We start from the raw sequence: 25465 nt of genomic DNA on the forward strand, positions 1-25465 counted from the left end.
CTCGATTAGACAGCTAAATTATTTCATTATAGCTCAGTGTCATACTGACTGGAGCTGGCGCGTTTGTTGTGAGGGTTAGAAAACTTTCTGTGAACTGGTCTCACAAGTTACATAATTTGCCAGAGCCTGTTAAACAAACTGTAAATTCCCGCTGTGCGTAAAACTGATGATGCAGCAATGATGATAAGTCATTTCTGCCATAGTTTATTATTTCACTGTTGCTGTCATTTGGAGCCATTGATTTTCTTCCAAGACTGCTATCAAATTGCTTCTCAGCATGTGTCCATTGTGTAGGTTTGTTCTTCTCTCACCTTTACAAATACACTGAAAGTAATCAAGAATGTTCATAGATGACCTTTCCAGATAAGTTAATTCATCAATTAACCCTCCAATGATCAGAGCAGTAATACAACTTTTTCTATTATATTTTTGGTGCTTCTTTATGAAACTTTTTAGGAAACCAAAACTTTTTCATGTATCTGATCACAGCACAAATACATTTTCTTCTTCTCTTAAATTTTCTCTTTTGTAATGAAAACAAATATCAGCAATTTTCTGTTCCAGTCAGTGGTTTCTGCTATTGAAAAAGATTTTTCTGAACAATCCAAGTGGACAGGGCTGATAAATTGGCACAGTTGTTTTTTTTGCCTATAGTGGGTCTTTCCCTACACATTGAGTAGGTAAATCTTTTTATTAAGTCACTAATGTGAAAAAAAACATAAAATGTGGAATCAAAATAATGCATGATCTGGATAAAGGGATGGAGGAAGAAATTCTAAAGCTTGATTGAGTTGAGGGCGAGGCCATATGTAGCACTTTGGACGTAACTACGGCAGTGCATTATGTGTGGTGGTAGAAGGGCACCTGCTGAAAGTAAAAAAAATAACATCTTTTTCATACAACTATACAGCCAGACTATTTAATATTAAAATCAGCATCTTATGAATTATGAAGTGAGGGCACATACATCCTCTTACTTCAGTACAATATGTGGTGGCACTGAGCTGCTCAGTAGGCATGCTATTAGATGGTAAAAGCAGGATGGCATTATTACAAATGCCAGTAGGATGAGGTTTCGTCAAGATGGTGGGCATGTGCTGCAAAAATATGAAGTTAGAGATGTCAGCATGGCAAACTCTGCATAGATAAGTCATAGCTGAGAAGAAGTCATCACGGCAGCCTGAGATGAAGAAAGCGACAACAGCGTCCATAGTAGCAAAAATGATCTCCTTCTTTAGTAATATACAGAGAGAGAGCAACGTTTCGACCCACAAGATAGATAGGCCTATATCATCACGCCATGGCTTGATAAAGACCTACCATTCTTGTAAGGACAAAACGTTACTGTCTCCCTGAATTATGTGATATATTAATAAAGAAGAAGATACGTTTTACTACCATGGACGCTGTTGTCACATTCTTCACTATTGGATCTTATGGAGGATTGGGATCATCCTGTTTTTGGCGTACTTGAAATCACTACCTGCATATCAATTTATTTGTGGTGAGGTGATACCCTACACTTGCTATTTTTCTGGATCATGACAGATTGGGCCAGATGAAGAAAATGGGAAAATTATTTGACTCCAATTCGAGAAGACTTCATCTGTACATGACAAGCTGTAATAAATGGTGATGAGCGAATATACTAGTGAATAGAGATTTCTCGAGCACGCTGGGGTGTCCTCCGAGTATTTTTTAGTGCTCGGAGTTTTCGTTTTTAGCGCCGCAGCTGAATGATTTACATCTGTTACCCAGCATAAGTACATGTGGGGGTTGACTGGTTGATAGGGAATCCCCACATGTACTTATGCTGGCTAACAGATGTAAATCATTCAGCTGCGGCGCTAAAAACTAAAACTCCGAGCACTAAAAAATACTCAGAGGATACCCGAGCGTGCTCGGGAAATCTCGAGTAACGAGTATATTCGCTCATCACTAGTAATAAATTATTCTGTTTTTAACTGCATTTAGTCTGCATTTAATCTGTATTTATCTTATTTATTCCAACTCTGCATTGTGATGATAATCTGCAAATCAACTATTTGGCCTCTGACCATTATTACAAAGAATTCTTAATTCAGTATGGTATGGAGATAATTCATAGGTATGGGAGTGTTATCCAGTCATGGTATAATGATATTATCCAATTACAGTATGGGATAACTCATAGGTATGGAAGTGTTATCCAGTCATGGTATAATGATATTATCAAGTTATGTTATGGCACAAACAATAGGTATGGTAGTGTTATTCAGTCATGTTATAATTATTATTATTTATTTATATAGTGCTCAGTGGATGACTTCACAAACTCCCCTCTCCCGCTCTCTGACCACAACCTTCTTTCATTCCCTATCAAGAACTGCCATCCCGCTCAGGTCACCCCCACTTTCCACACTTATAGAAACATACAGGTCATTAACACCCAGAAACTTATGAAGAACTTGCAGTCCTCATTGGCCCCAATCTTCTCCATCTCATGTCCTGATTCTGCTCTGAAGCATTACAATGAAACCCTGCAAAGTGCCCTGGATGTAGCTGCACCTCCTATACATAGAACAACTCGGCACAGATGGCGACAACTGTGGCACACGCTGCAAACACGTTTCCTGCAGAGGTGCTCCAGGTGCGCCGAACGTCTGTGGAGAAAATCTAATCTACCCGAAGATTTCATTCATTATAAGTTCATGCTAAAAACATACAACTCTGCCCTTCACCTCTCCAAACAAACCCATTTCAACACCCTCATCACCTCACTGTCAAATAACCCTAAACGTCTCTTTGACACTTTCCAGTCCCTACTCAACCCAAGAGAGCAGGCCCCAACCACCGATCTCCGCGCTGATGATCTGGCCAATTACTTCAAAGAAAAAATCGACCACATTCGACAGGAAATCATCTCCCAATCTCTTCATACCATGCACTGTCCTCCCTCCCCCACTGCATCTAGTTCACTCTCTGACTTTGAACCAGTTACAGAAGAAGAAGTAAGCAGGCTCCTTGCATCTTCTTGCCCGACCACTTGCACCAGTGACCCCATTCCGTCACATCTCCTCCAGTCCCTTTCCCCGGCTGTCACCTCTCACCTAACAAAAATATTCAACCTTTCCCTCACTTCTGGTATTTTCCCCTCCTCATTTAAGCATGCCATCATACATCCATTACTTAAAAAACCCTTCCTCGACCAAAATTGTGCAGCTAATTATAGACCTGTCTCTAATCTTCCCTTCATCTCTAAACTCCTCGAACGCCTGGTCCATTCCCGTCTTACCCGCTATCTCTCAGATAACTCTCTTCTCGACCCTCTTCAATCTGGCTTCCGCTTTTTACACTCTACTGAAACTGCCCTCACTAAAGTCTCTAATGACCTACTAACGGCTAAATCTAATGGTCACTACTCCATGCTAATTCTCTTGGATCTCTCCGCAGCATTCGATACTGTGGATCATCAGCTCCTCCTCACTATGCTCCGCTCCATCGGCCTCAAGGACACCGTTCTCTCTTGGTTCTCCTCCTATCTCTCTGACCGATCCTTCACTGTATGTTTTGCTGGTTCCTCCTCCTCTCACCTTCCACTTACTGTTGGGGTTCCTCAAGGATCAGTCCTAGGCCCCCTCCTCTTCTCTTTGTATACCGCCTCTATTGGTCAAACAATCAGTAGATTTGGTTTCCAGTACCATCTCTATGCTGACAACACCCAATTATACACTTCTACTCCTGTTATCACGCCGACCTTTTTAGAAAACACCAGTGATTGTCTTACTGCTGTCTCTAACATCATGTCCTCCCTCTATCTGAAACTGAACCTGTCAAAAACTGAAATCCTCGTGTTCTCTCCCTCTACTAACCTACCTTTGCCTGACATTGCCATCTCCGTGTGCGGTTCCACCATTAGTCCAAAGCAACATGCCCGCTGTCTTGGGGTCATCCTTGATTCCGAGCTTTCATTCACCCCCCACATCCGATCACTGGCTCGCTCTTCTTATCTGCATCTCAAAAACATTTCTAGAATTCGCCCTTTTCTCACTTTTGACTCTGCAAAAACTCTTACTGTCTCACTTATTCATTCTCGTCTGGACCATTGTAACTCTCTTTTAATCGGCCTCCCTCTTACCAAACTCTCCCCGCTCCAATCTGTCTTGAATGGAATGCTGCAGCCAGGATCATATTCCTCACCAACCGTTACACCGAAGCCTCTACCTTGTGCCAGTCATTACACTGGCTACCCATCCACTCCAGAATCCAGTACAAAACTACTACCCTCATCCACAAAGCACTCCATGGCTCAGCACCACCCTACATCTCCTCTCTGGTCTCAGTCTACCACCCTACTCGTGCCCTCCGCTCCACTAATGACCTCAGGTTAGCATCCTCAATAATCAGAACCTCCCACTCCCGTCTCCAAGACTTTACACGTGCTGCACCGGTTCTTTGGAATGCACTACCTAGGTTAATATGATTAATCCCCAATTCCCACAGTTTTAAGCGTGCCCTAAAAACTCATTTGTTCAGATTGGCCTACCGCCTCAATGCATTAACCAAACTATCCCTGTGTGGCCTATTAAAAAAAAAAAAAAAACATAATCAGGTTCCTCGCATCATGTTCTCATACACTTCATGCAGTTAATAGCACTCTGTGTCTGCACTGCTACATACTTAGGCAGTTAACTGGTTCATGCAGCTTTACATGAACACCCGAGCCTTACACTATGGCTGGTCCAAATAACTAAAGCAATTGTTACCATCCACCTCTCATGTCTCCCCTTTTCCTCATAGTTTGTAAGCTTGCGAGCAGGGCCCTCATTCCTCCTGTTATCTGTTTTGAACTGTGATTTCTGTTATGCTGTAATGTCTATTGTCTGTACAAGTCCCCTCTATAAGTTGTAAAGCACTGCGGAATATGTTGGCGCTATATAAATAAAAATTATTATTATTATTATTATATTATTATTATATAGCACCATTGATTCCATGGTGCTGTTCATGAGGAGGGGTTACATACAAATTACAGATATCACTTACAGTAAGCAAACTAACAATTACAGACTGATAAAGAGGGGAGAGGACACTGCCCTTGTGAGCTTACATTCTACAGCTATAATGATACTATCCAGTTATGGCATGAAGAATAACTCATAGGTATGGCAGTAAAGATATTCAAGTTGACAGGTGTCCACCTCAATAGACTTTTTTACTAGTTACAACACAAAAAAATTACAGTGTTTCGACCACAGATGGCTTTTATCAATCCATATTAAAAGAGCGATCAGACATTGGTATGGCTTGATAAAGGCTGACTTTGGCCCAAACATTTTGGATTATTTTTATGTGCTGTAACTAATAAAGAAGTCTATTGAGGAAGACACCTTGTTCTGTGGAAATCGTTTCTTTGGGATACTTGGTAATATACTGGAAAGCTGTCCCAAGAGATCATGGGTCTGAAGAAGTGGTGCACAGGATTCCATGACATGAATAATAGGTATGGTAGTTATCCAGTCATGGTATAGTGGTTTTTCGTCATGGTGAGGTGGTATTATTTATTAACCGTATTCTGGTGTTATCCGGTCATGGTTTGGTCATAAAATTTAGTCGCTGTATTCATTAGGGATACGGCTATTTTATGTCTACAGATTTCAGTGCTCTAAACCAAAACCCACACCAGCTATGAGTTGGAGTAATTTTAGCTAAAATGTTGCCAATTTCTGGAACAAGTTATAGTAAATCTGTTGAGCCTCAGAGAGCTACACCTCTTCTGATAACCCCAGCCCACTTTTTATAAAAAAGTGACTAAACCAATGTATAAATGAAAATAAAAAATTACCAAATTTTGGTGGAGCTACAGATTCTGCAAATTTTTGTACATTTATACCCCCAAATATGGCATAAAAAGTTTCCATTTATGTGTCCCCAAGCTAACAAATGCAATAATTATTAGTATAATAACTAATGCAATTATAAATTAAACATTACAACATGTGACACTTCTATTGCTATTATAAAATTTAATCTGCATTGCTGTATGGGAATTTTCAGGCAAAATCTTTAACTTCACAGAAAAATTTAGAAATAGACCTATATGATGTATGACTGAATATGCACTAGTTGAAAAAAGTTATTGTAGTCATATGCACCTAACAAATATGTCTCATGCATAGGATGAAGAATAGAATTGTATAAGTGATTGAGTATACGATCATCATAAGTGACACAATGACGGACAAGCACTGTAACAACAATTATAATGTAAAAATGTGTTAATGTGCAGCCAGTCACATAATCAAATAATGGTGTGGCATTCAGTGTGTTCAAACAGATATTGCAAGTAACAAAAGGTAATTGATAGTGTGGATATGGAGAGGCATCTAAAAATGCTAATGTGTCTGTACTAAATGACATGTTTATCCATCGCTTAGCTATTAATCAAACTTTTTGTTTGAATGCTATAGGCACCACACCCCATCAACCAATCAGAAGCTACATGGTTGAAATTCATTTGCATATGCATGCCTTTGGTTGAATTAATATATTGTTCAATTAATGACTTTAATTTACATTGACCTATTATGGTAACAAGCAACAATTGTTTTTTAGCCAGCTAGAAATTTTTCAAGAAGATTTTATGCCATATTGTTGGGTCGTTCTAATGATTTAGGCTACACAATTATCGGGCATGATGGGGCATAACTGTTGAAATCTATATGATCATCATCTTGTCTAAAACCAGGTTTATATTTTTTAACATTCATGGAAATGATTATGGCCACTTTACCTTAAAACCTGTAGACCATGTTCATGGTGAAAACTCCATTTCCTGTCATTGCTCAGCTAATGGAAGGTAAGTATACATCATGCCATTGTAAAAAAGACATAAGATCTTTTACATTTTAAGGCGGAGCAATAAACGAAAGCTGAATACAGATGAGTTAAATGAATTCCAGGTGGCTCATATTATGGCCCATTAGCATAATGTTTTGCCATTTTAAAAGATGCATAGTAGCAAAAAGGATATTGTTTGAAAATATAAGCAGATTAGATATAAGAAAAAAAGGATGACTCATCCAAAAATATTAAGATTAGAGAACGGATGGAAGATGCATCGTAATACTAAAATATCAGCAAAGAAGTCTGGAAAGAGCTGAGGTTGAATCCTTAACGGAAATGAGGGCCTTCAAGAAGACACATTAGCAAACATCTGTGCAGGGAACTAAACTCTAAAAATGAAACAGAATATGAAGTACTTGCTGTTCAGTTTAGAGAACATGCTATAAAACCACCCTGACACAGAGTAGTATGCCCTTTTGTCTGATTATAAAGCTTTATGATCTGCAAATGATACTTTCTTTAAGGAGAGCTCACCCACCTCACTAGTAATACCTGTTGAGTTCAACAGTTGGGCTCCTAAATGCCTTTATTAAACAAGATAAACTGATAAATTACTGTAGAGGCTGCAATGTTCAGGTTTTATATTAGGAGATGATGACTACCAATTTACAAGAGAAAATAGGAAAATATTAGTGAAAGTACCAAAACTATTTTCCCATGTTATAAAGTGTACAATATGTGCACAAATATTAAGCAATTTGTATTTTTAAAGATTCATTTTATTGAACAACAGTGATGTTGATTAGCGAGCACACTCGGGTGGTCTCCGAGTATTTGTTAGTGCTTGGAGATTTAGTTTTCGTTGCTGCAGCTGCATGATTCACAACTGCTAGACAGGCTGAATACATGTGAGGAATGCCTGTTTGCTAGGGAATTCACACATATGTTCAGGCTGTCTAGCAGCCGTAAATCATGCAGCTGAGGCCAAGAAAAATAAATATCCGAGCACTAACAAATACTCAGAGATCACCCGAACAACGAGTATACTCGCTCATCATTTATGTTGATCTGGATTGATCAACAATAAACCTGAAACATAACTATTTATGAAAGGAAAACTGAGATTTGTCTTTCCTAGAGGAATATCTGTGTGTTCATATTAATTGGGCAACCATTACGGTGCAAAATTAGAATGCAACTAAATGAAAATCATACATTTTCTCATCTCAATTGTTTATATTGATCTGTTAAAGCGAGAATAATAACCAAACAACTCAAAATGTACAAAAATAGATTTCTGACAAGTTCTCCATAGGGTTTAGGTCAAGTGCGGAAGGGACCATTATTCTTTCATCTTTAAGGCCTTTAATGGCTAGCCAAGCAGCAGAGTATGTCGATGAATGCGATGGAGCTTTGTCTTGCATAAAAAAAATCACAACTTCCTTGAAAGATGCAGACTGTACTACTGCTTGATGAAAATGTCTTCTAAAAACTGGCAGTAGGTTTGGAAGTTGATTTTTAGTCCATCTTCAACCTGGAAAGGTCCAAGTAGCTCATCTTTAATAATATTAATTTGTGTTCAGATATTTCTTGGCCTAGACATGAAATTTCAACTTCTGTGTCTTGTTCAGTGGTGTTCAGGTTTCAGCCTTGTTTAACTAGGCCATGTGTCTGAGCAATGAACACCTTGTACTTCTGAGTAGGGTTGAGCGACTTTTATTTTTATAGGATCGGGTCGGGTTTCACGAAACCCGACTTTCTCAAAAGTCGGGTCGAGTGAAATCGGCCGATCCTATAAAAAAGTCGGGGTCGGGGTCGGCCGAAACACGAAACCCAATGCAGTGCAATGGGATACTATGGTTCCCAGGGTCTGAAGGAGAAGAAACTCTCCTTCAGGCCCTGGGATCCATATTAATGTGTAAAATAAAGAATTAAAATAAAAAATATTGATATACTCACCTCTCCGACGCAGCCTGGACCTTACCGCTGGTAACCGGCAGCCTTCTTTGCTTAAAATGAGCGCGTTCAGGGCCTTAGATGATGTCACGGCTTGTGATTGGTCGCGGCCGCCCATGTGACCGCCACGCGACCAATCACAAGCCGTGACGTAATTCTCAGGTCCTAAATTCCTAATTCTAGGAATTTATGACCTGAGAATTACGTCACGGCTTGTGATTGGTCGCGTGGCGGTCACATGGGCGGCCGCCCGCGACCAATCACAAGCCGTGACATCATCTAAGGCCCTGAACGCGCTCATTTTAAGCAAAGAAGGCTGCTGGTTACCAGCGGTAAGGTCCAGGCTGCGTCGGAGAGGTGAGTATATCAATATTTTTTATTTTAATTCTTTATTTTACACTTAAATGTGGATTCAGATACTGATTTCCGATATCACAAACATATCGGAACTCGGTATCGGAATTCCGATACCAGATTCAGAAGATCGCCGACCTCATGGCCGACCCCACACAGGGGTCGGGTTGGATTTCATAAAACCCGACTTTGCCAAAAGTCGGCAACTTCTGAAAATGGCCGACCCGTTTCGCTCAACCCTACTTCTGAGCACTTCAAGGAGGTTGCATTTCTGGAATATGACAACACTGGAGGAATTTAGAATCTACAATTTTAATACCTGTTTGAATATTCCGATTTGGCAACAATACTTCCAATACTGTGGTTGTTAGATTTTGAGGCTGGGTTCCTACCTACTAGCATCTGTTGACACATGTTCCAGTTTAGGCAGGGGCAATGAATCTGCTTTATCAAATCATTTAAACACACATTCTTAAAATAAATAAGACATTTACCAGTGCAGGTTTGTTTTGATTTACCTGTTTAAATAGTTAAATTGGAGACATATATATGCCGTCCTAATATCACGAGCAGGCTCGTACTGCATTAACCTTTTAGGTCACCATGTAAACCTAGCTTGCATTTATGGTTAATTCTATATGTTTTCCAGGGTTATTTGGATGTGGCAACAAACTTTGGTAAAGAACTTAAGCATTGGTACCATGAGAGAAAAAAACAGATACCATGGCAATAAATGTGGGAGCTGCTAGCAGCAGCACAACTTGCACTTCTAGTAGAAACTGTCCCATTAGATGTAGCATGCAACTCAGGTCACAATTGGCCTACTTTGACACTATCAAGTGTGTTAGTGGATAGAAAGCATTAGGTCTAATAATACAGTATATACAGTTGAAACCAGAAGTTTACATACACTATATGAAATACACAAATGCATGTTTTCTCAATATCTGACATGAAATCAGAATAAATCTTTCCTGTTTTAGCTCAATTTGGATTACCATAATTATTAATATTTGACAAATGCCAGAATAATGAGAGAGAGAGAGAGAGAGAGAGAGAATGTTTAGGGCATTTTTATTACTTACTACAAAGTCGAAAGTTTACAAGCACTAAGATTACTATGCCTTTAAATTCTGGACTGCCCTTTTGATGATGTCATGTGTTTGGAAGCTTCTGATTTTTTTTGGCAACATCTGAGTTAGAGACACGCCTGTTGATGTGTTTTAATGCACACCTGAAACCGTCTGCTTCTTTGCGTAGCATCATGGGAAAGTCATAGGCAAGTATAAACAAGATGAGAATGTCCAGCCATCATACTGCTCAGGAAGGAGATGGGTTCTGTGTCCCAGAGAAGAAAGTGCTTTGGTCCAACAAGTGCATATTTGTTATGGACCTGGTGGTTAGGAGCACCCGGAATGACCTGATGAGTAAACTCAAAATCGGAACTAGCTCTGGGGAAGTGGGAACTCTGCTGACCTCAAACCCTACTCCTATCACACACACTAGAAATAGCCGTGGAGCATACCTAACTCTCCCTAGACGCCTCTTCACAGCCTAAGAGCTAACTACACCTAAAGATAGAAATAGAAGCCTTACCTTGCCTCAGAGAAATTCCCCAAAGGTAAAGGCAGACCCCCACATATATTGACTGTGAGTTAAGAGGAAAGTCACAAACACAGGAATGAAACAGGTTTTAGCAAAGGAGGCCAGACTTCACTAAATAGTCAGAGGATAGAAAAGGGAACTATGCGGTCAGCACAAAAGACTACAAAAAACCACGCAGAGTAAGCAAAAAGACTCCCCACACCGACTCACGGTGTGGAGGTGCCACTCTGCACCCCCAGAGCTTCCAGCTAGCAAGGGAATATCATGATAGCAAGCTGGACTAGAAATTAGCAGTACTAAGAAATATATTCAGGAAGCAGTAACAAGAAATGAACTAGCAAAGACTTAGCTTCTGCTGGAGTAGACAGGTCCTCAGAGAAGTCCAAGAGAGATCTGAACCAATACTGAAACATTGACAGCTGGCATGAAGTAACGATCTGAGTGGAGTTAAATAGGGAAGCCTGCATAGCAATAAACGAGAGCAGCTGATAAAGCCAACCTCAGTGACCAGCAGTTCCGCTCGAAGCCACCAGAGGGAGTCCAAGAGCGGTACTAACCAAAGTACCATTCATGACCACAGGAGGGAGTCCGAGAATGGAATTCACAACACATATTAACCCAAGGACAAAAGCGAAAGACCTTGTGAAGATGATAGCGGAAGCTGGTAAGATTGTGTAAATATCCACAGTGAAATGGGTACTGTATCAACATGGGCTGAAAGGCCACTCTGCCAGGAAGAAGACATTACTCAAAAAAATATAAAAAGCCATATTAATGTTTGCAAATGCACACCGGAACAAAGACCTTAATTTTTGGAAACATGTCCTGTGGTCTGATGAAACTAAAATTGAACTTTTTGGGTATAATGGCCATCATTATGTTTGGAGGAAAATGGAGAAGCTTGGAAGCCTAAGAACACCATCCCAACTGTGAAACGGGGGGTGGGGGGTGGCAGCATCATGTTGTGGAGTTGTTTCGCTGTAGGAGGGACTGGTGCACTTAACAAAATAGATGGCATCTTAAGAATAGAAGATTTTGTGGCAATACTGAAGCAACATCTCAAGACATCAGCCAGGAAGTTAAAGCTTGGGCGAAAATGGGTCTTCCAAATGGACAGTGGCCAGAACAATACTGCCAAAATTGTAGCACTGTGGCTTAAGGATAACAAAGTCAATGTTTTAGAGTGGCCATTACAAAACACTGATCTCAATCCTATTGAAAATTTATGGGCACAGCTGAAAAGGCAGGTGCGAGCAAGGCGACCTACAAACCTGGATCAGTTACACCAGTTTTGTCAGGAGGAATGGGCCCAAATTCCAACCAACTATTGTGAGAAGCTTGTGAAAGGTTTATTCTAATTTCATGTCAGATATTGAGAAAAACATGCTTATGTGTCTTTTTATATAGTGTATGCAAACTTCTGGTTTCAACTGTATATCACATTGCTCATCTCAGTCACAGCAGGATGATGTAGCCTTTGGCACAAACATCATCAGCTTGAGTCAGTGTTTTGCACAGTCCATCTCTTCTACCATGGTATAACTTAATACTATACAGAGTGGAAGATCCATTAACGATACCGGTTTTTGTTTTGCCCTTTAGATCTCTAACAAACATCATTCCAGGGCTTTGGAAGAAACTACACAACAGCAACTTTTTCCAGATGTGTTAATGGAAGAGATGAACAATGAGTCTATATATTTGGAGGAAATTGGGCTGGATGAGTTGGAGGACCCAATTTTAATGGTAAGCTGTGTTACTGGTTATGCAAGCCATGAGTATAAGGTGTCGAGGGGGGAATCAGGCTTGGCGGGGGGACAAGGAACTTATGCTATTTCCCCCACGGAGTCAACTATTATCTGAATCCAGAATCACAATGATTATTCTGTGGTTGACAAGACCTGGGAGCCAGATAAGCATGCTGAGGAGATGATATCATCAGAGGAACAGGACGTTGGCCACAGTGAAACAGTCCATGTACCATACAGCTAAAAGATCCTCTGTGGCAAAATGAGCTTGCTCTGAGGTCAGCTCTGAAGCAAGTGCTGTTTGGGGAGGAGGCTAAATAACGCCTACATGACTGTGAACAGTGGTTGTGAGTTGGATGTGGGGGCATCTCCTATTTGGGAGTTCTCTTGCATGTTGCCACTGGACACTTTTTTGGCATTCTTCAGGCTTCGCAAAAGGAAAACAAGCTGTTTATATCATGGGTTGCATAGACTAGGAACTATGACTCTCCATCAGCCCATGAAGAAACATCACTTGCTCATTTGAGAAAAGGTGGCTGGATATCAGATCAAGCTGGAAGTTGTTCCCTTCCCTTTTCATTATAGTTATGTTTGTGCCTTCCAGGGTACTACCTGGTTAGTGTCATCATCAGTATCATCATTGTCATTCACCACTACTTCTTGTTGTACTCTAAGTACAGTATGTGTCCTCTTCCTTCTCATCGCACTGCCAAATATACATCCCTGATTGAGAGTTGAGGAAACCAGAGTATTCTCCCAGTCATTCAAATATTTACCAACTAACTTCTCACCTGGTGATATTGCTCGTGGTGCATTCCCTGCCATACCAGCCTGCAGGGTCAGCTGGCTTTCAAAAACTGATAGTGTGCTCTCTGCCTTGCTGGAAGATATCGAGCCACCATTATTTCTAGAAGAATGGGATACCTTCTCTCTTCTCACGTGTAGCAGAATGTAGGTAGTTCTCTTGACTTATGGTAGTCCAAATTGACTTATTATTAGGATAAACTGTGCTACCTGCTCTGAAAAGCTTTAACTGAGTGGATGCCTGCCAATTGTATGACTGTCTACCAGTCCCTTCTGCAATCCCCACAGACCCGGCATAAGGTCTAGAAAAGCAGCCAAGGCAGCACCATTAACTACAGTATTTATAATTTAGTGAATCAGATATTTATCTGAAATTGCAAAAACCTGATGCTTCAGCAAACACAAATACACCAGCTAAATAGCCAGGTTTAATTGTACCTAGACTATGTCCTGTGCATACACTGAGTCTTGTTCCCATGGCCTTCTGGGTCAGCAGATTGGACCAGTGGCAAGTATTGGCAGAGTTTACTTTCAGCATACTCTCATATCCAGCCTCCAAAGTAATGTTAAAAAGGGTATTCAGCACAGCCGGTGGCATTGTAACACCTAAGTGGACCTTACATCTGTCAAAATGAATTAGGCATGGATAAGTGTTGACTTTCATTCATCTACAGCTGATGCCTATGCTTAAATTGGCCATATCATCTGCCAGCCTGACTGTCTGCTATCTACCATCTACACGCTTCTGCTGACACCAGTGTTGACGGCCCTAGTAGTGCTGGGCATCTACTCCCTGTCCATCATGTCATTTATACTGTACTGCTGCTACTGCTTGGGCTGCCACTGCTGGTCCTACATTGCCAGATATGTTCTTTCCTGTCTAATTGCTCTACCATGTGGCTTCAGCTACTACCATTATACAGCCACCCTCACTACACATCTTGTGGCTGCCTGCCCTCTGTGTTTATAAAGACAAACTTTACTGCTACTGCCATTGTACCACCATTACTTGCCCTACATTGTCAGACATCACACAGCATCACACAATAGGACAAGCAGGCACGGCACATTCTGTCGCTGTCACTGCTACTGCACAGCTACGGCAGCCACACATCTGGTGGCACACTATTTTATAGTGATGGGCTGTACTGATGATGCAAAAGATATTCACTTTAGGGGCCAAAAAAATTATAAAGGCTTTCTGACAACAATTCATTTTCTTCCTCCCTAAAATTAAACCTGCTTGAATCATAGTTAGCCATTGCAATGATGTACATCTATATCCTGATTCTGCAATTTGTACCCCCTCAGGACATTAATATACTGTATCTAATTTTGTGTTAATTGTTTAAAAGAGGGGGTATATGATCTCTCCTGACACATTGTTTCAAAAAAACTCTTATAGTCCTCATACAATATAAATTTTGGGGCATCTTTACTTAAAACCCTGAATTTTGCATTTGCTATCCCTCCTAGACAACTGGGCACATTACCTTTCCCTTTGTTAACAGGGAATCTCTCACTGTGTGACTGTTAGGATTTATTGACTTGTTTCTAAATTGAAGCCTTTTAGTAGACTGCGAAACTTTGGTACATTTACTATAAAAGTCAGCAATAAGGAAAAAGGTTTGGAATATGGTTTAAACACCTCTGGATACCAACCGGTGAGCATCATGGTGTTTTCATGACAGGTCGAGGCTTTTAGATTTTATTTAAGCTATGCTGGAGATATTTTGTAGGCGGATAACACTCAGTAAACCATTAAGAGCAAAATGCTTTCATTTGCAGGATGTGTCTATAAAATGCTTTTTTAAATGCAGTATGACATGCTGACGTGTAAAGTGCATTTAGATGTAGTGGTAGATTTTTACTAGCTTTAATGCATGAAACCTCTTGTACCGCACTGACAATGTAATTTTAAGGTATGCATTTAGTTGTCTCACCTCTGCCTTATCAATCTGTCTGGCATGCACACGGCCCTGCCAGCACTAGCCCATTTCTGTTAGAGGGCCTATTACAGCTCATTGTCACAGCACATTCTCCCATATCAGTCCATCTAGATGCAAGATATGAGACGCTCATTGCCCAGTCCTTGTTGCTCGATTCTCAGCAGTGTACGGCTATTTGTCTTCTGCTATGTGTTCTTGTTTCGGAGCTAGAGGGGGTGAGCAGCAAGTCTGATCCTTAGATAGAAACACCGTCATTTCTCATTCACCTCCACGCGTTCTGCTGGCACAAACACATTACAGCCTCACAGTCAGCATTTTTGCCTCCACCCTCAGTCACTGTTCCGTAGATTGCGAGATCTCAGTGGGACAGAAATTGGCACCTCTCATCCAAGCTCAAAGACATATCAAAAACACTTCACTTGAAATCCTCCTCTACGTATATGTAATCTTACAATACAGATCTATCCCTTTTCAAATCTACCTAAAAATTCCTCTGGTCTCTATGAACTACCGGAATGATGACAACAAATTGATTAAAAAAAATGAAAGCTTGGGCGCACATCAAGTATGCCTAGAGCTGCGGAGACTGGCACTTGGCTAGCGTTTGATGCCCTGTTGACTTTGTCCATCTTACTCAGGAAAACAATAGTGCTGCTTGTTAACATTGCACTGAAGAGCTAGCCTATGTGTATTGTGCTGCCAACAAAACAAAGTAATCGAAGCATCTCTGCGGGAACTGTCTGCCCTTGCTGAGATTGTTCTATTAATCTACTTCATTTGCTAGCAAGAGGGAGTGGCCATTGTATGACTGTAATATGCACTACGTGGCTGATCTAGTGACAGAGACAAGGCAAGTGCTCTTATCCCCAGCAAAATCGCCAGACAAATCACATCAATGGAGACTACAGCAAGATAAAATACTTTATTACTTGGACTTGAAAATGAACGTAAAAAATCAAATCTTTGGCAATATGCACCGATTGTTCTGGAAATTTTAACAGACCGTGGTGGCAAATATGAAAAATTACGTTGAGTAAGCCACATGAGTTTTTGATGCATCTATAACTTGTAAAAAATGGTTTGTCCAGATTCAGAATTTTTTTTCACAGCATGCAATAAAACTGTCATTCCAACATGGGATGTTTTTTATTTATTTTCTTATCTTTTTTTATCGGAGCCATTGCACTAGAGCGCTATTAGGGTTGAGCGACTTTTCATTTTTTGAGATCGAGTCGGGTTTCACAAAACCTGACTTTCTCAAAAGTCGGGTCGAGTGAAATCGGCCGATCTTATTGAAAAGTCGGGGTCGGGGATCGACCAAAACTCGAAATCCAATGCAATTCAATGGGGAAGCATACTTTTTTAATATTTGCTTCAGCGCGATAATGTTGAAAAGCCGGTAATTCAATTGCCGGCTTTTCATTTCTCCTGCCTAAACCCGACATGATATGAGACATGGTTTACATACAGTAAACCATGTCATATCCCCCTTTTTTTTGCATATTCCACACTACTAATGTTAGTAGTGTGTATGTGCAAAATTTCGGCCTATGACCTACGACCTATAGTTACCTTCAGTCACGGTGATGCACCCCCTGGTGGATGTCCTCATGAACTGCAGCCTGGGAACCTTTTCCCACGCTCCAGGTCATATGAGGACATCCACCAGGGGGCGCATCACCGCGACTGAAGGTAACTATAGGTCATTGACCTACATTTCCTTCATTCGCCGGGGTTTACAGGCACGAGCACAGCTGCATTATAGCAGAGCTCCTGCCTGTAAACTATTTTAACCCCTTCAGATGGATTTACCTCGTGGGACGTGACAGTTCATCACAGGGTATGTATATTGTTGGTTTATTACTTTTCCAAGCGAGGGTCTTCAGTTGGATTGAGAGAGCAATAAAATATTAAAACAACCTGTGTGTTTATTTCATTAAAATACTTTTTAATCATGTGTGTGTGTGTTTTTTAACCCTTTCATACAATTGGATTAATAATGGATAGGTGTCAGGATTGACGCCTCTCCATTATTAATCTGGCTTAATGTCACCTTACAATAGCAAGGTGGTATTAACCCTTCATTACCCCATATCCCACCGCTACACAGGAGTGGGAAGAGAGTGGCCAAGTGCCAGAATAGGCGCATCTTCCAGATGTGCCTTTTCTGGGGTGGCTGGGGGCAGATGTTTTTAGCCACGGGGGGGCCAATAACCATAGACCCTCTCCTGGCTATTAATATCTGCCCTCAGTCACTGGCTTTACCGCTCTGGCAGAGAAAATTGCGTGGGAGCCCACGCCAATTTTTTCCGCGATTTAACCCTTAAATTTAATAGCTACAGCGCCGAAATTTTGCACATACACACTACTAACATTAGTAGTGTGGAATATGCAAAAAAAAAGGGGGATATGACATGGTTTACTGTATGTAAACCATGTCTCATATCATGTCGGGTTTAGGCAGGAGAAATGAAAAGCCGGCAATTGAATTACTGGCTTTTCAACATTATCGCGCTGAAGTAAATATAAATATATATATATATATATATATGTGTCTCTATGATATATATATATGTATATATATATATATATATATATATATATATATATATATATATATATATATATATATATATATATAAAACTAAATCCCATCCCAGAGTGGGATCGGGTCGGGTTTCACGGAACCCGACATTGCTAAAAGTCGGCGACTTTTGAAAAGTGCTGATCTGTTTCGCTCAACCCTAAGCGCTATGTTACAGCAGATGTCCTACAAATTATTGTGCTGTCCTATTCCCAGCCAAGACATTTATGGTAAGAGGAAGCTATATGAAAATATGAAATGGTACATTTCACAGGTCCTCCTCACTACTTCTTCTTGACCTTGGTAAGTACGGTAGTTGCAGTGCCATATACCAGCTTGAAATACTCAGCGAAACAGCTTGGCCTATGAAACAAGAAAAGTATAAAAGCAACTGCATATGGAATGACATGGTCTCTCCAGGAGAAGTGTCAATAAAAAATTGGAGCGGACCAAACAGTACAGAGTGCAATTTGTTGTATAATAGGTAGATTATAACATAATGCAGAAGAAAAAATGCCACAAAAAAGTATGGTTCAAAAACATGATGTTTTTTGGAAAAATCACCATAGTATAGATGTTGTAAGCCCCAAACAAATATATTTTGGCACTTGCTATATCTGTTATAGAGAATTTCCAAATAATTTACTTAAAACAAATGTAATGTCTGGTTTCAGCATTTTTTTTACCTAACACAGAGGGAAAAAAAGAAAATTGCGGGTATTGAATCTACAATGGGAATGGGTGAGAAAAGTTGTGGAACAGAACTTTTTGTGAAAGCAAGTCAATTGATGATGGAATGGTATTAAAGTATACAGAAGCAAAATATTAAAATATGGGACAAATTTACTAGTTCAACTGCACGAGAATATTAGCTTAAAATGTGGTAAAAATGGTGCAAATTTCATGTTATTTGTTTTGATACTTTTTTTAATATCTAACTAGATCTAGAAAAATGAGCTTGGCTGAGTCCAGATGTAAAAAGCACCAGATTGTTTCAAGGCATATTAAGTTTTCAGTGCAAAATATTGGTTTAAATTAAGTAAACCAAGGGGTGGTGCAAGGAAAAGTTTCTCACATGCCAATAAGCTCTAAACCATCACAGCGCATGCAGCACTAAAACAATGTATTGCATCTTCTGCCAAAGGCTTGAGTCACACTAAACCTATAAAAAAAAAATCGATCCGATTCTCACTGCCGAAAGTCACACGAGTGTAATGCAAGTATCATGGAAGTGCCATGCGAGCACAATCCAATTTTTAACACTTAGCATCTGATTTACATCCGAATGCAGTGTGATTGCTATCCGATTGCAACGCGTTTTATCATGAGTTTTTATAGAGCTACTCTGTCATTTACACATCGCTTTCAAAGGAAATAGTCTTCAAAACATATATATATATTTTAGATAGATAGATACAATAAAAGCCGGCAATGCATTAATTTGAGCCAAAATTGTCAAATCTCCCTCCGCATTTCTGCTCCGTATAATCGGCAAAGGCATTTACTGTAAAATCCTGTTATCTATAAACCATTTCCTTACTACTCATGACAAATCCACATGATCTAGCTATTTTACACGTTAGTGACACATTTATTATTATCATCATCATAGAAATGTGACTGCAAGGTTGGAAAATGGCCATAAATTAACAGTTAGAGGTCTCACCACCCCAGATGAAGTAAAGTACAATGAAGCAATGAAACACACAGGTGTGAGAAGAATATAATCATGCATTTTGTGCACAGAAGTACCAGCATATTGATCCTTCTAATACATTACTAGAGAGAGAATGATTTTAATGGTTTATAGTTTCACTAAGATCACTTGCGTTGACTCCTGAAATGACTAAAATGAAAGAACATAAAACTAGGCAAAAGTCTAAAAGAATAAAATATCTTGTGAGGAAAAACCAGGACCCAAAATGTCATTCTAATAATCATATGAGGTATAAATGTAGCATTTAATATAATCTGTGCCATAGTAACCTAATAAGCAGTCAAAAATACTGATTAAAATGGTAGTAAAATGCCTGAATGGCCATGATGAAAACCAATTGGCTTCTATTATGGTCAATTAGGTACATTTGATGCCACTCTTGCCCAGCATATAAGATATTTGTTTTGCTCCTAGAGCAGAACAATGGAAATGTCAATTCTGAAACTCAAAACTGAGACCTGATGTGCCCTTCCTTTTTAAAAAGGAACTAACACCAATTCAAAAATGGCCTCAGTGTTCTATTTTTAGTCTCTTAAATCCACCATACGGTACCAGAGATATGGGACCCGATCAGTCCAGTCCCTTAGCATCCTCCAATTGTTAAATACTTCACATGGTAAAGCTGCTTTACTATTGGAGGAGACTGATGTACTGATCTGGTCACATGATCATCTATCATCAGTCAGTTTTTGGATAGAAGTGCTGTGTAGTATGTGGGAAAAGCTGAACTAACAAAAAAATCTGGCCAACCTGTTCAAAGTATGGAAGATAGGCACGTCACTTCTGTAGATGGGTCCACAAATAAGATCCTGTCCAATAGATAAGTAGACAAAAATTTGGCACTGCAGATAGGTGCAATGGTGAGCTTTATTATAAAAAGCAATTAAGAATGGTAACTAATGTTTCGATCAGCAATAGACCTTCGTCAGTACACAGATTGCTATGTTGAGACTGCTTGGAGCTCAACGCTTGTGTGATGCTGCGGCATCTACCACTAGTAAAATGCAGGAGAACACAATCTGTATACTGACGAAGGTCTATTGTTAACCAAAACATTATCATTCTGGATTGCTCTTTAAAATAAAACCCACCATTGCACCTATCTGGAAAGACAAATTGTTGTCTATTGAACCCCTTCAGATTCTGGCTTGTTGATTTTCCAACAGCGAGTCCTTTTGTTCTCCAGGGGATAAGTCACCGCCAGATCTGTCTGATAGCATCTCTTGGCTGAGCCAAGCATTTCTGTGCATAAAAGAATTGGGTGAAATAGTTGTTGGAAAATTGTTTGCTTGACAGCTATCTATTGTGCATGGGGGTAGGGCTTAAAATTCTGAATGATGTTACTTAAAGAGCTGGCAAAATATACAATAAATCCTCCAAGAGTTTACTATATTTCTTTTGATAACTATTCTGCAGAGCAGGACTAGACACATAATAATAACATATGTGCCACACATTGTATCATTCTGGTACTAATAGCTATAAATGGAGCACACCTAGTGCTATACATGAGGTGTATAAAGAGCACGTCAAATCACTAAGTGCATGTCAAACAGTGATTTCTTTACAAAAGAATGTATAATTGAAATCATTTCAGATCAGGAAAACATACAAATGAAAAAGCCATATACATTTTGAAAAGGGAAACCATCAACTTTCTATTTCTGCATATGGAGAAAGCATTTCTTTTGTAGTCTACAAAGTCACAGCTAAAAGTATAGTATAAAGACAATGATTAAACGTTCAAACTTTACAAAGCTTGAATTTAGCAATAGTGATAGTCTACTATGTATAGCCAAAATTTACCATTTTATTATCTTCAAATAGAAAATTACATGAATTTCATGACATTTTTTAATGTGTTCAATTGGTCAACAGTATTTTTCACATTCAAAGGGCTTTTCAGAGTTTTAATATTCATGACCATCAGAGTTGAATTGTAGAGGTCCGACAGTCTTTATATTAGTTAGGTCTAGGCAGCGTCAATTTTTTTTTTAAGAAAATATTTATGTGCTCATTGTAATTTCAGAAAACTTTGCAGAAATCAACAGTAACGGCAAACAAGATTCTTTGTGATTTCTCTTATCACAAAAAACATTTTACCATTGGAGGGCGTCCTTCTTACCCTCAGTGGGACAGGAACAACAAGCAGTTAAAAGGACCCTCCCCTTACCACCCACCAGTGTTTTTCCTGTCCCACTGCGGATAGGAACAGCAAGCGTATCCTCGGACGGTGCTATGCAGATGGTGAGGATTGAGGGGCCCAGCCTTTCCCTTCCCACCGCAAGACATCTGCCACTGATACCTGCGATGGGGGGTCCCTCAGCTTCCCCAGCGTAGAGCTGCTCCTGGGGTCAGATCCGCTTCCTCCGCTCTGGGGGATCTCGGACCGGGGTGCCACGTTGCTGAGCTGTGTGCGGCAGCCGTGTCACTTCCGGCCACGTCACTTCTGGCCGTGACGGCCGCATAACTTCTGGGTGCCACGGCTGCACTGTTCGGGATTCCTGTCTGCCAGAGGCAGATCTCAGCAGCGGCACCAGCCTCAGGAGAGGCCCTTTCAAGCATGGTCATCCCGCCCGGGGCGCGGTCGAGGATGAGCAAGATCAACCAGGTAAATTGCATATAATTGGGGAAATTGCAATATATGCCGCCGGCCATCCTGAGTAAGGAGCACTTGGCTAGTGTGCTTTGTAAGATGAAGGATACACGCAAACCTGAAGGTCCAGAACAAAGCCAGGGGCACATGAGTAGGCTACTCAAAAGCCATACCACAATGCCACTTTTAATCCCCTATTCACTCGGAGATAATACTAGGATCTCTGTGTATTGTAGGGAGAGCCAACCACCCCCACAGCTGAAAAGAAGAAATCTTTGAAAAATAAATGTCCCATTTGCGCAGCTAAATTGCCAGAGAACAGGCGGAAGCCACTCTGCAAAACCTGCATGTTTGAAATCGTTGGCGAAGAGCAAACTTCATTAATGACCAGTAGGTAATGATCCTTACCTACTGTATCCTCACCCATCCATTGTAGATTGTGAGCCCTCGCGGGCAGGGTCCTCTCTACTCCTCTACCAGTTGTGACTTGTATTGTTCAAGATTATTGTACCTGATTTTATTATGTATACCCCTCCTCACATGTAAAGCGCCATGGAATAAATGGCGCTATAATAATAAATAATAATAATAATAATAATGACCAACATGAGGGCAATGAGAAGGCAGGAGGCTCAGGTGTCAATCTTAAGTCTGAATCTCCGTCAGACCAGACAGACAGAACCGCAAAGATCGCGAAAGAGACTTAGAGAATCCAGCACATCCTCAGATGATGATGTTTCCGAGGATTCGGATCAGGAAGAAAGAGAAGACTCAGTAGGAAGGAGGAAAAATATCTCTTCTCAGCAGCGGATACGGATGAGCTCCTACATGCAGTACGAAACACTATGCAGTTCCATGATGCCCTATTCCATGATGCAGTTCCATGAAGTCTCTATTCAGGATGAAATGTTTGGCAGTCCGCGTGCTCAGGTCGCTAGAGTTTTACTGGTTAATAACCACATCCGCTCCATGATCTTAGAAGAGTGGCAGGAAGCAGAGAATAGGCTAGTGGTACCTAGAGACTTTCGGCTCGGTTTGCCTTTTAATCCAGAGGATATAAAAGTTTGGGATGAAGTACCCAAGATAGATGTGCCATTGGCCAAAGTGGCGAAGAAGACAGCAATTCCATTTGAGTACTCCTCCGCACTAAAGGAACCAATGGATCACAAGGCAGATGGACTACTTAGGAGAGCTTGGGAATCTTTGGCAGCGATAATACAGGGCCAATATAGCAGCAACCTATGTAGCTGGATGATTTGGAGGAACATCTCAGGGCAAAGACTTCCAGAGATGTCATCCTTAAATCCCTACCTTTGCTGAAACTCGCGACAGGATTCATGGCGGACGCTTCGTCTGAGTCAGTGCGATTCGCCACCAGGAGCGAGTCTTTGTCCAATGCGGCCAGAAGAGCTATCTGCCTAAAGACTTGGATCCCTTTCTCAGGGGGTAAAGTGTTTGGGCCGATTCTAGACGGCATGTTAGAAAAAGCCTCAGAAAAGAAAAAAGGGTTCCCCGAGGAAAATACGAAAAAGTATCAGCCCTTTCGTAGATCCCGGCCTAGTCAAAAGACAGACTACAGGGTAAAAGGGAAATCAGGGAGGTGGTCTTATCCCAAAGGGGAAAAAAGTAGAGACTCCATCTTCCAGGGTCCCGGCTCAGGAAAATTTAATAAATGACATCAGAGTGGAAGGTCGGTTACAAAAATTTCTAAGGGGTTGGCTGAATATATCCAAAAATCCTTGGATTCTTCAGGTGATTGGTCAGAGCTACAAGCTAGAATTCACCAGCCTGCCTCCAGACAGGTTCATAGTAATCAGATCCTATCCCCTCTTAAACTCCCCTATGTGGTCAGACATCCAAGAGTTATTAAGAATAGAAGCAGTTGTTCCAGTACCCATTCCAGAGAGAGGCAAGGGCCATTATTCAAATCTCTTCTCAATAAAAAAAAACATCAGTAGACTCCTGGACGATCATAAATCTCAAACCCCTGAACAGGTGGATAAGACACAAAAGATTCAAGATGGAGTCCATAAGGTCCACAATACCCCTGATAGACAAGGACATGTTCATGTGCACCTTAGACTTAAAGAGTGCATACTACCACGTACCAATCCACACTTCCTACCAGAGATACCTAAGATTCGCTATGATGAATAGAGGAGTAGTCCAGCATTTCCAATTCAGGTGCCTTCCCTTCGGCCCCCAGAAAATATACCAAAATGATGTTATAGGTAGTTGCCTACTTGAAGAAACTGGGTATTTCCATAGTACCATATCTGGACGACTTTTTAATAATGGCAAAATGCGAGAAGCTTCTCAGGATCGACTGTGACTTTACAATCTCCACTTTACAGGAGCTAGGGTAGATTGTAAATTGGGAGAAGTAAAATCTGGTCCCACATTCCAGAATAAAGTTTTTGGGAGTCATACTAGATTCCTACATCAAAACATCTTTTTTGCCAGAAGAGAGGCAGGTGACGTTAATCGAAAGCGTCCACCGCTTCAGAAGAAATCCATCCTCTGTAAGAGAAGCAATGAGGGTTCTTGGCTTAATGACGGCCTGTATCCCCTGTGTGAAGTGGAGTCAATTTCACTCACAGGGGTTGCAGAAGGAGGTTTAGAAGACCTGGGACAGAAGGCAAAGTTATTTGGACAAAAAGATGACTCTTTCTCTTTCAGGGAAGAAAGCACTAACTTGGTGGACCATCCCAGAAAACCTGTAGGTGGGAGTACCATGGATTCTTTATCCCTGTGTCACCGTTACCACAGATGCCAGTGAGTATGAATGGGGTGGACACATAGAAGGAACGTACTACCAGGGAAAGTGGAATCCAGAGATGACAACCAAATAATCGAATTTCAAAGAGCTATATGCAAATTGGAAGGTGCTTTACCAGGCCCAGTCACAGATCAGAGGCAAGCACGTAAAGATGCTATCCAACAATATGACAGCGTTGGCATTTCTAAGACACCAGAGAGGCCCGAAGCACCCATCTTTACAGCATCTGGCAAACCAGATTTTCAGGTGGGCGGAAAACTCTGTCGAATCCATCTCGGCAATACACCTGGAGGGAGCCAATAACCAGGTGGCAGATTTTTTGAGCAGAACACAGATAGATCTCAGAGTGGGAGTTGAATTCAGAAGTGTTCGACAGGCTGTGTCAACAGTGGGGAACACCACAAGTGGATCTCTTTGCCACCAGGTCAAATGCAAAGGCCAAGAACATTTTTTTTACTCATTTCCCTAGACGGGGCAGCGGGGGTCGACGCTCTATCACATCCTTGGGAGAAGGACTCCTATACGCCTTCCCACCTCTTCCACTGATT

General features: G+C 40.8%; 2 protein-coding genes across 2 annotated transcripts in view; one reads left to right on the forward strand and one right to left on the reverse strand.

Moving 5' to 3' along the window:
• The window catches only part of TMEM132E (transmembrane protein 132E), a 663923-nt gene that overhangs the window by 536720 nt on the left and 101738 nt on the right, over positions 1-25465 (reverse strand). The gene's annotated exons all lie outside the window — the stretch shown is intronic.
• On the forward strand, positions 529-12732 carry LOC143817548 (uncharacterized). Its single transcript, XM_077299042.1, has 4 exons — positions 529-2107; positions 2174-3542; positions 12343-12486; positions 12610-12732. The coding sequence occupies exons 2-4, from the start codon at positions 2439-2441 to the stop codon at positions 12730-12732; spliced, it is 1371 nt and encodes a 456-aa protein (XP_077155157.1). The 5' UTR covers positions 529-2107; positions 2174-2438.

The sequence above is a fragment of the Ranitomeya variabilis genome, chromosome 3 (genome assembly GCF_051348905.1).
Source record: "Ranitomeya variabilis isolate aRanVar5 chromosome 3, aRanVar5.hap1, whole genome shotgun sequence".
Taxonomy (NCBI): Eukaryota; Metazoa; Chordata; class Amphibia; order Anura; family Dendrobatidae; genus Ranitomeya; species Ranitomeya variabilis.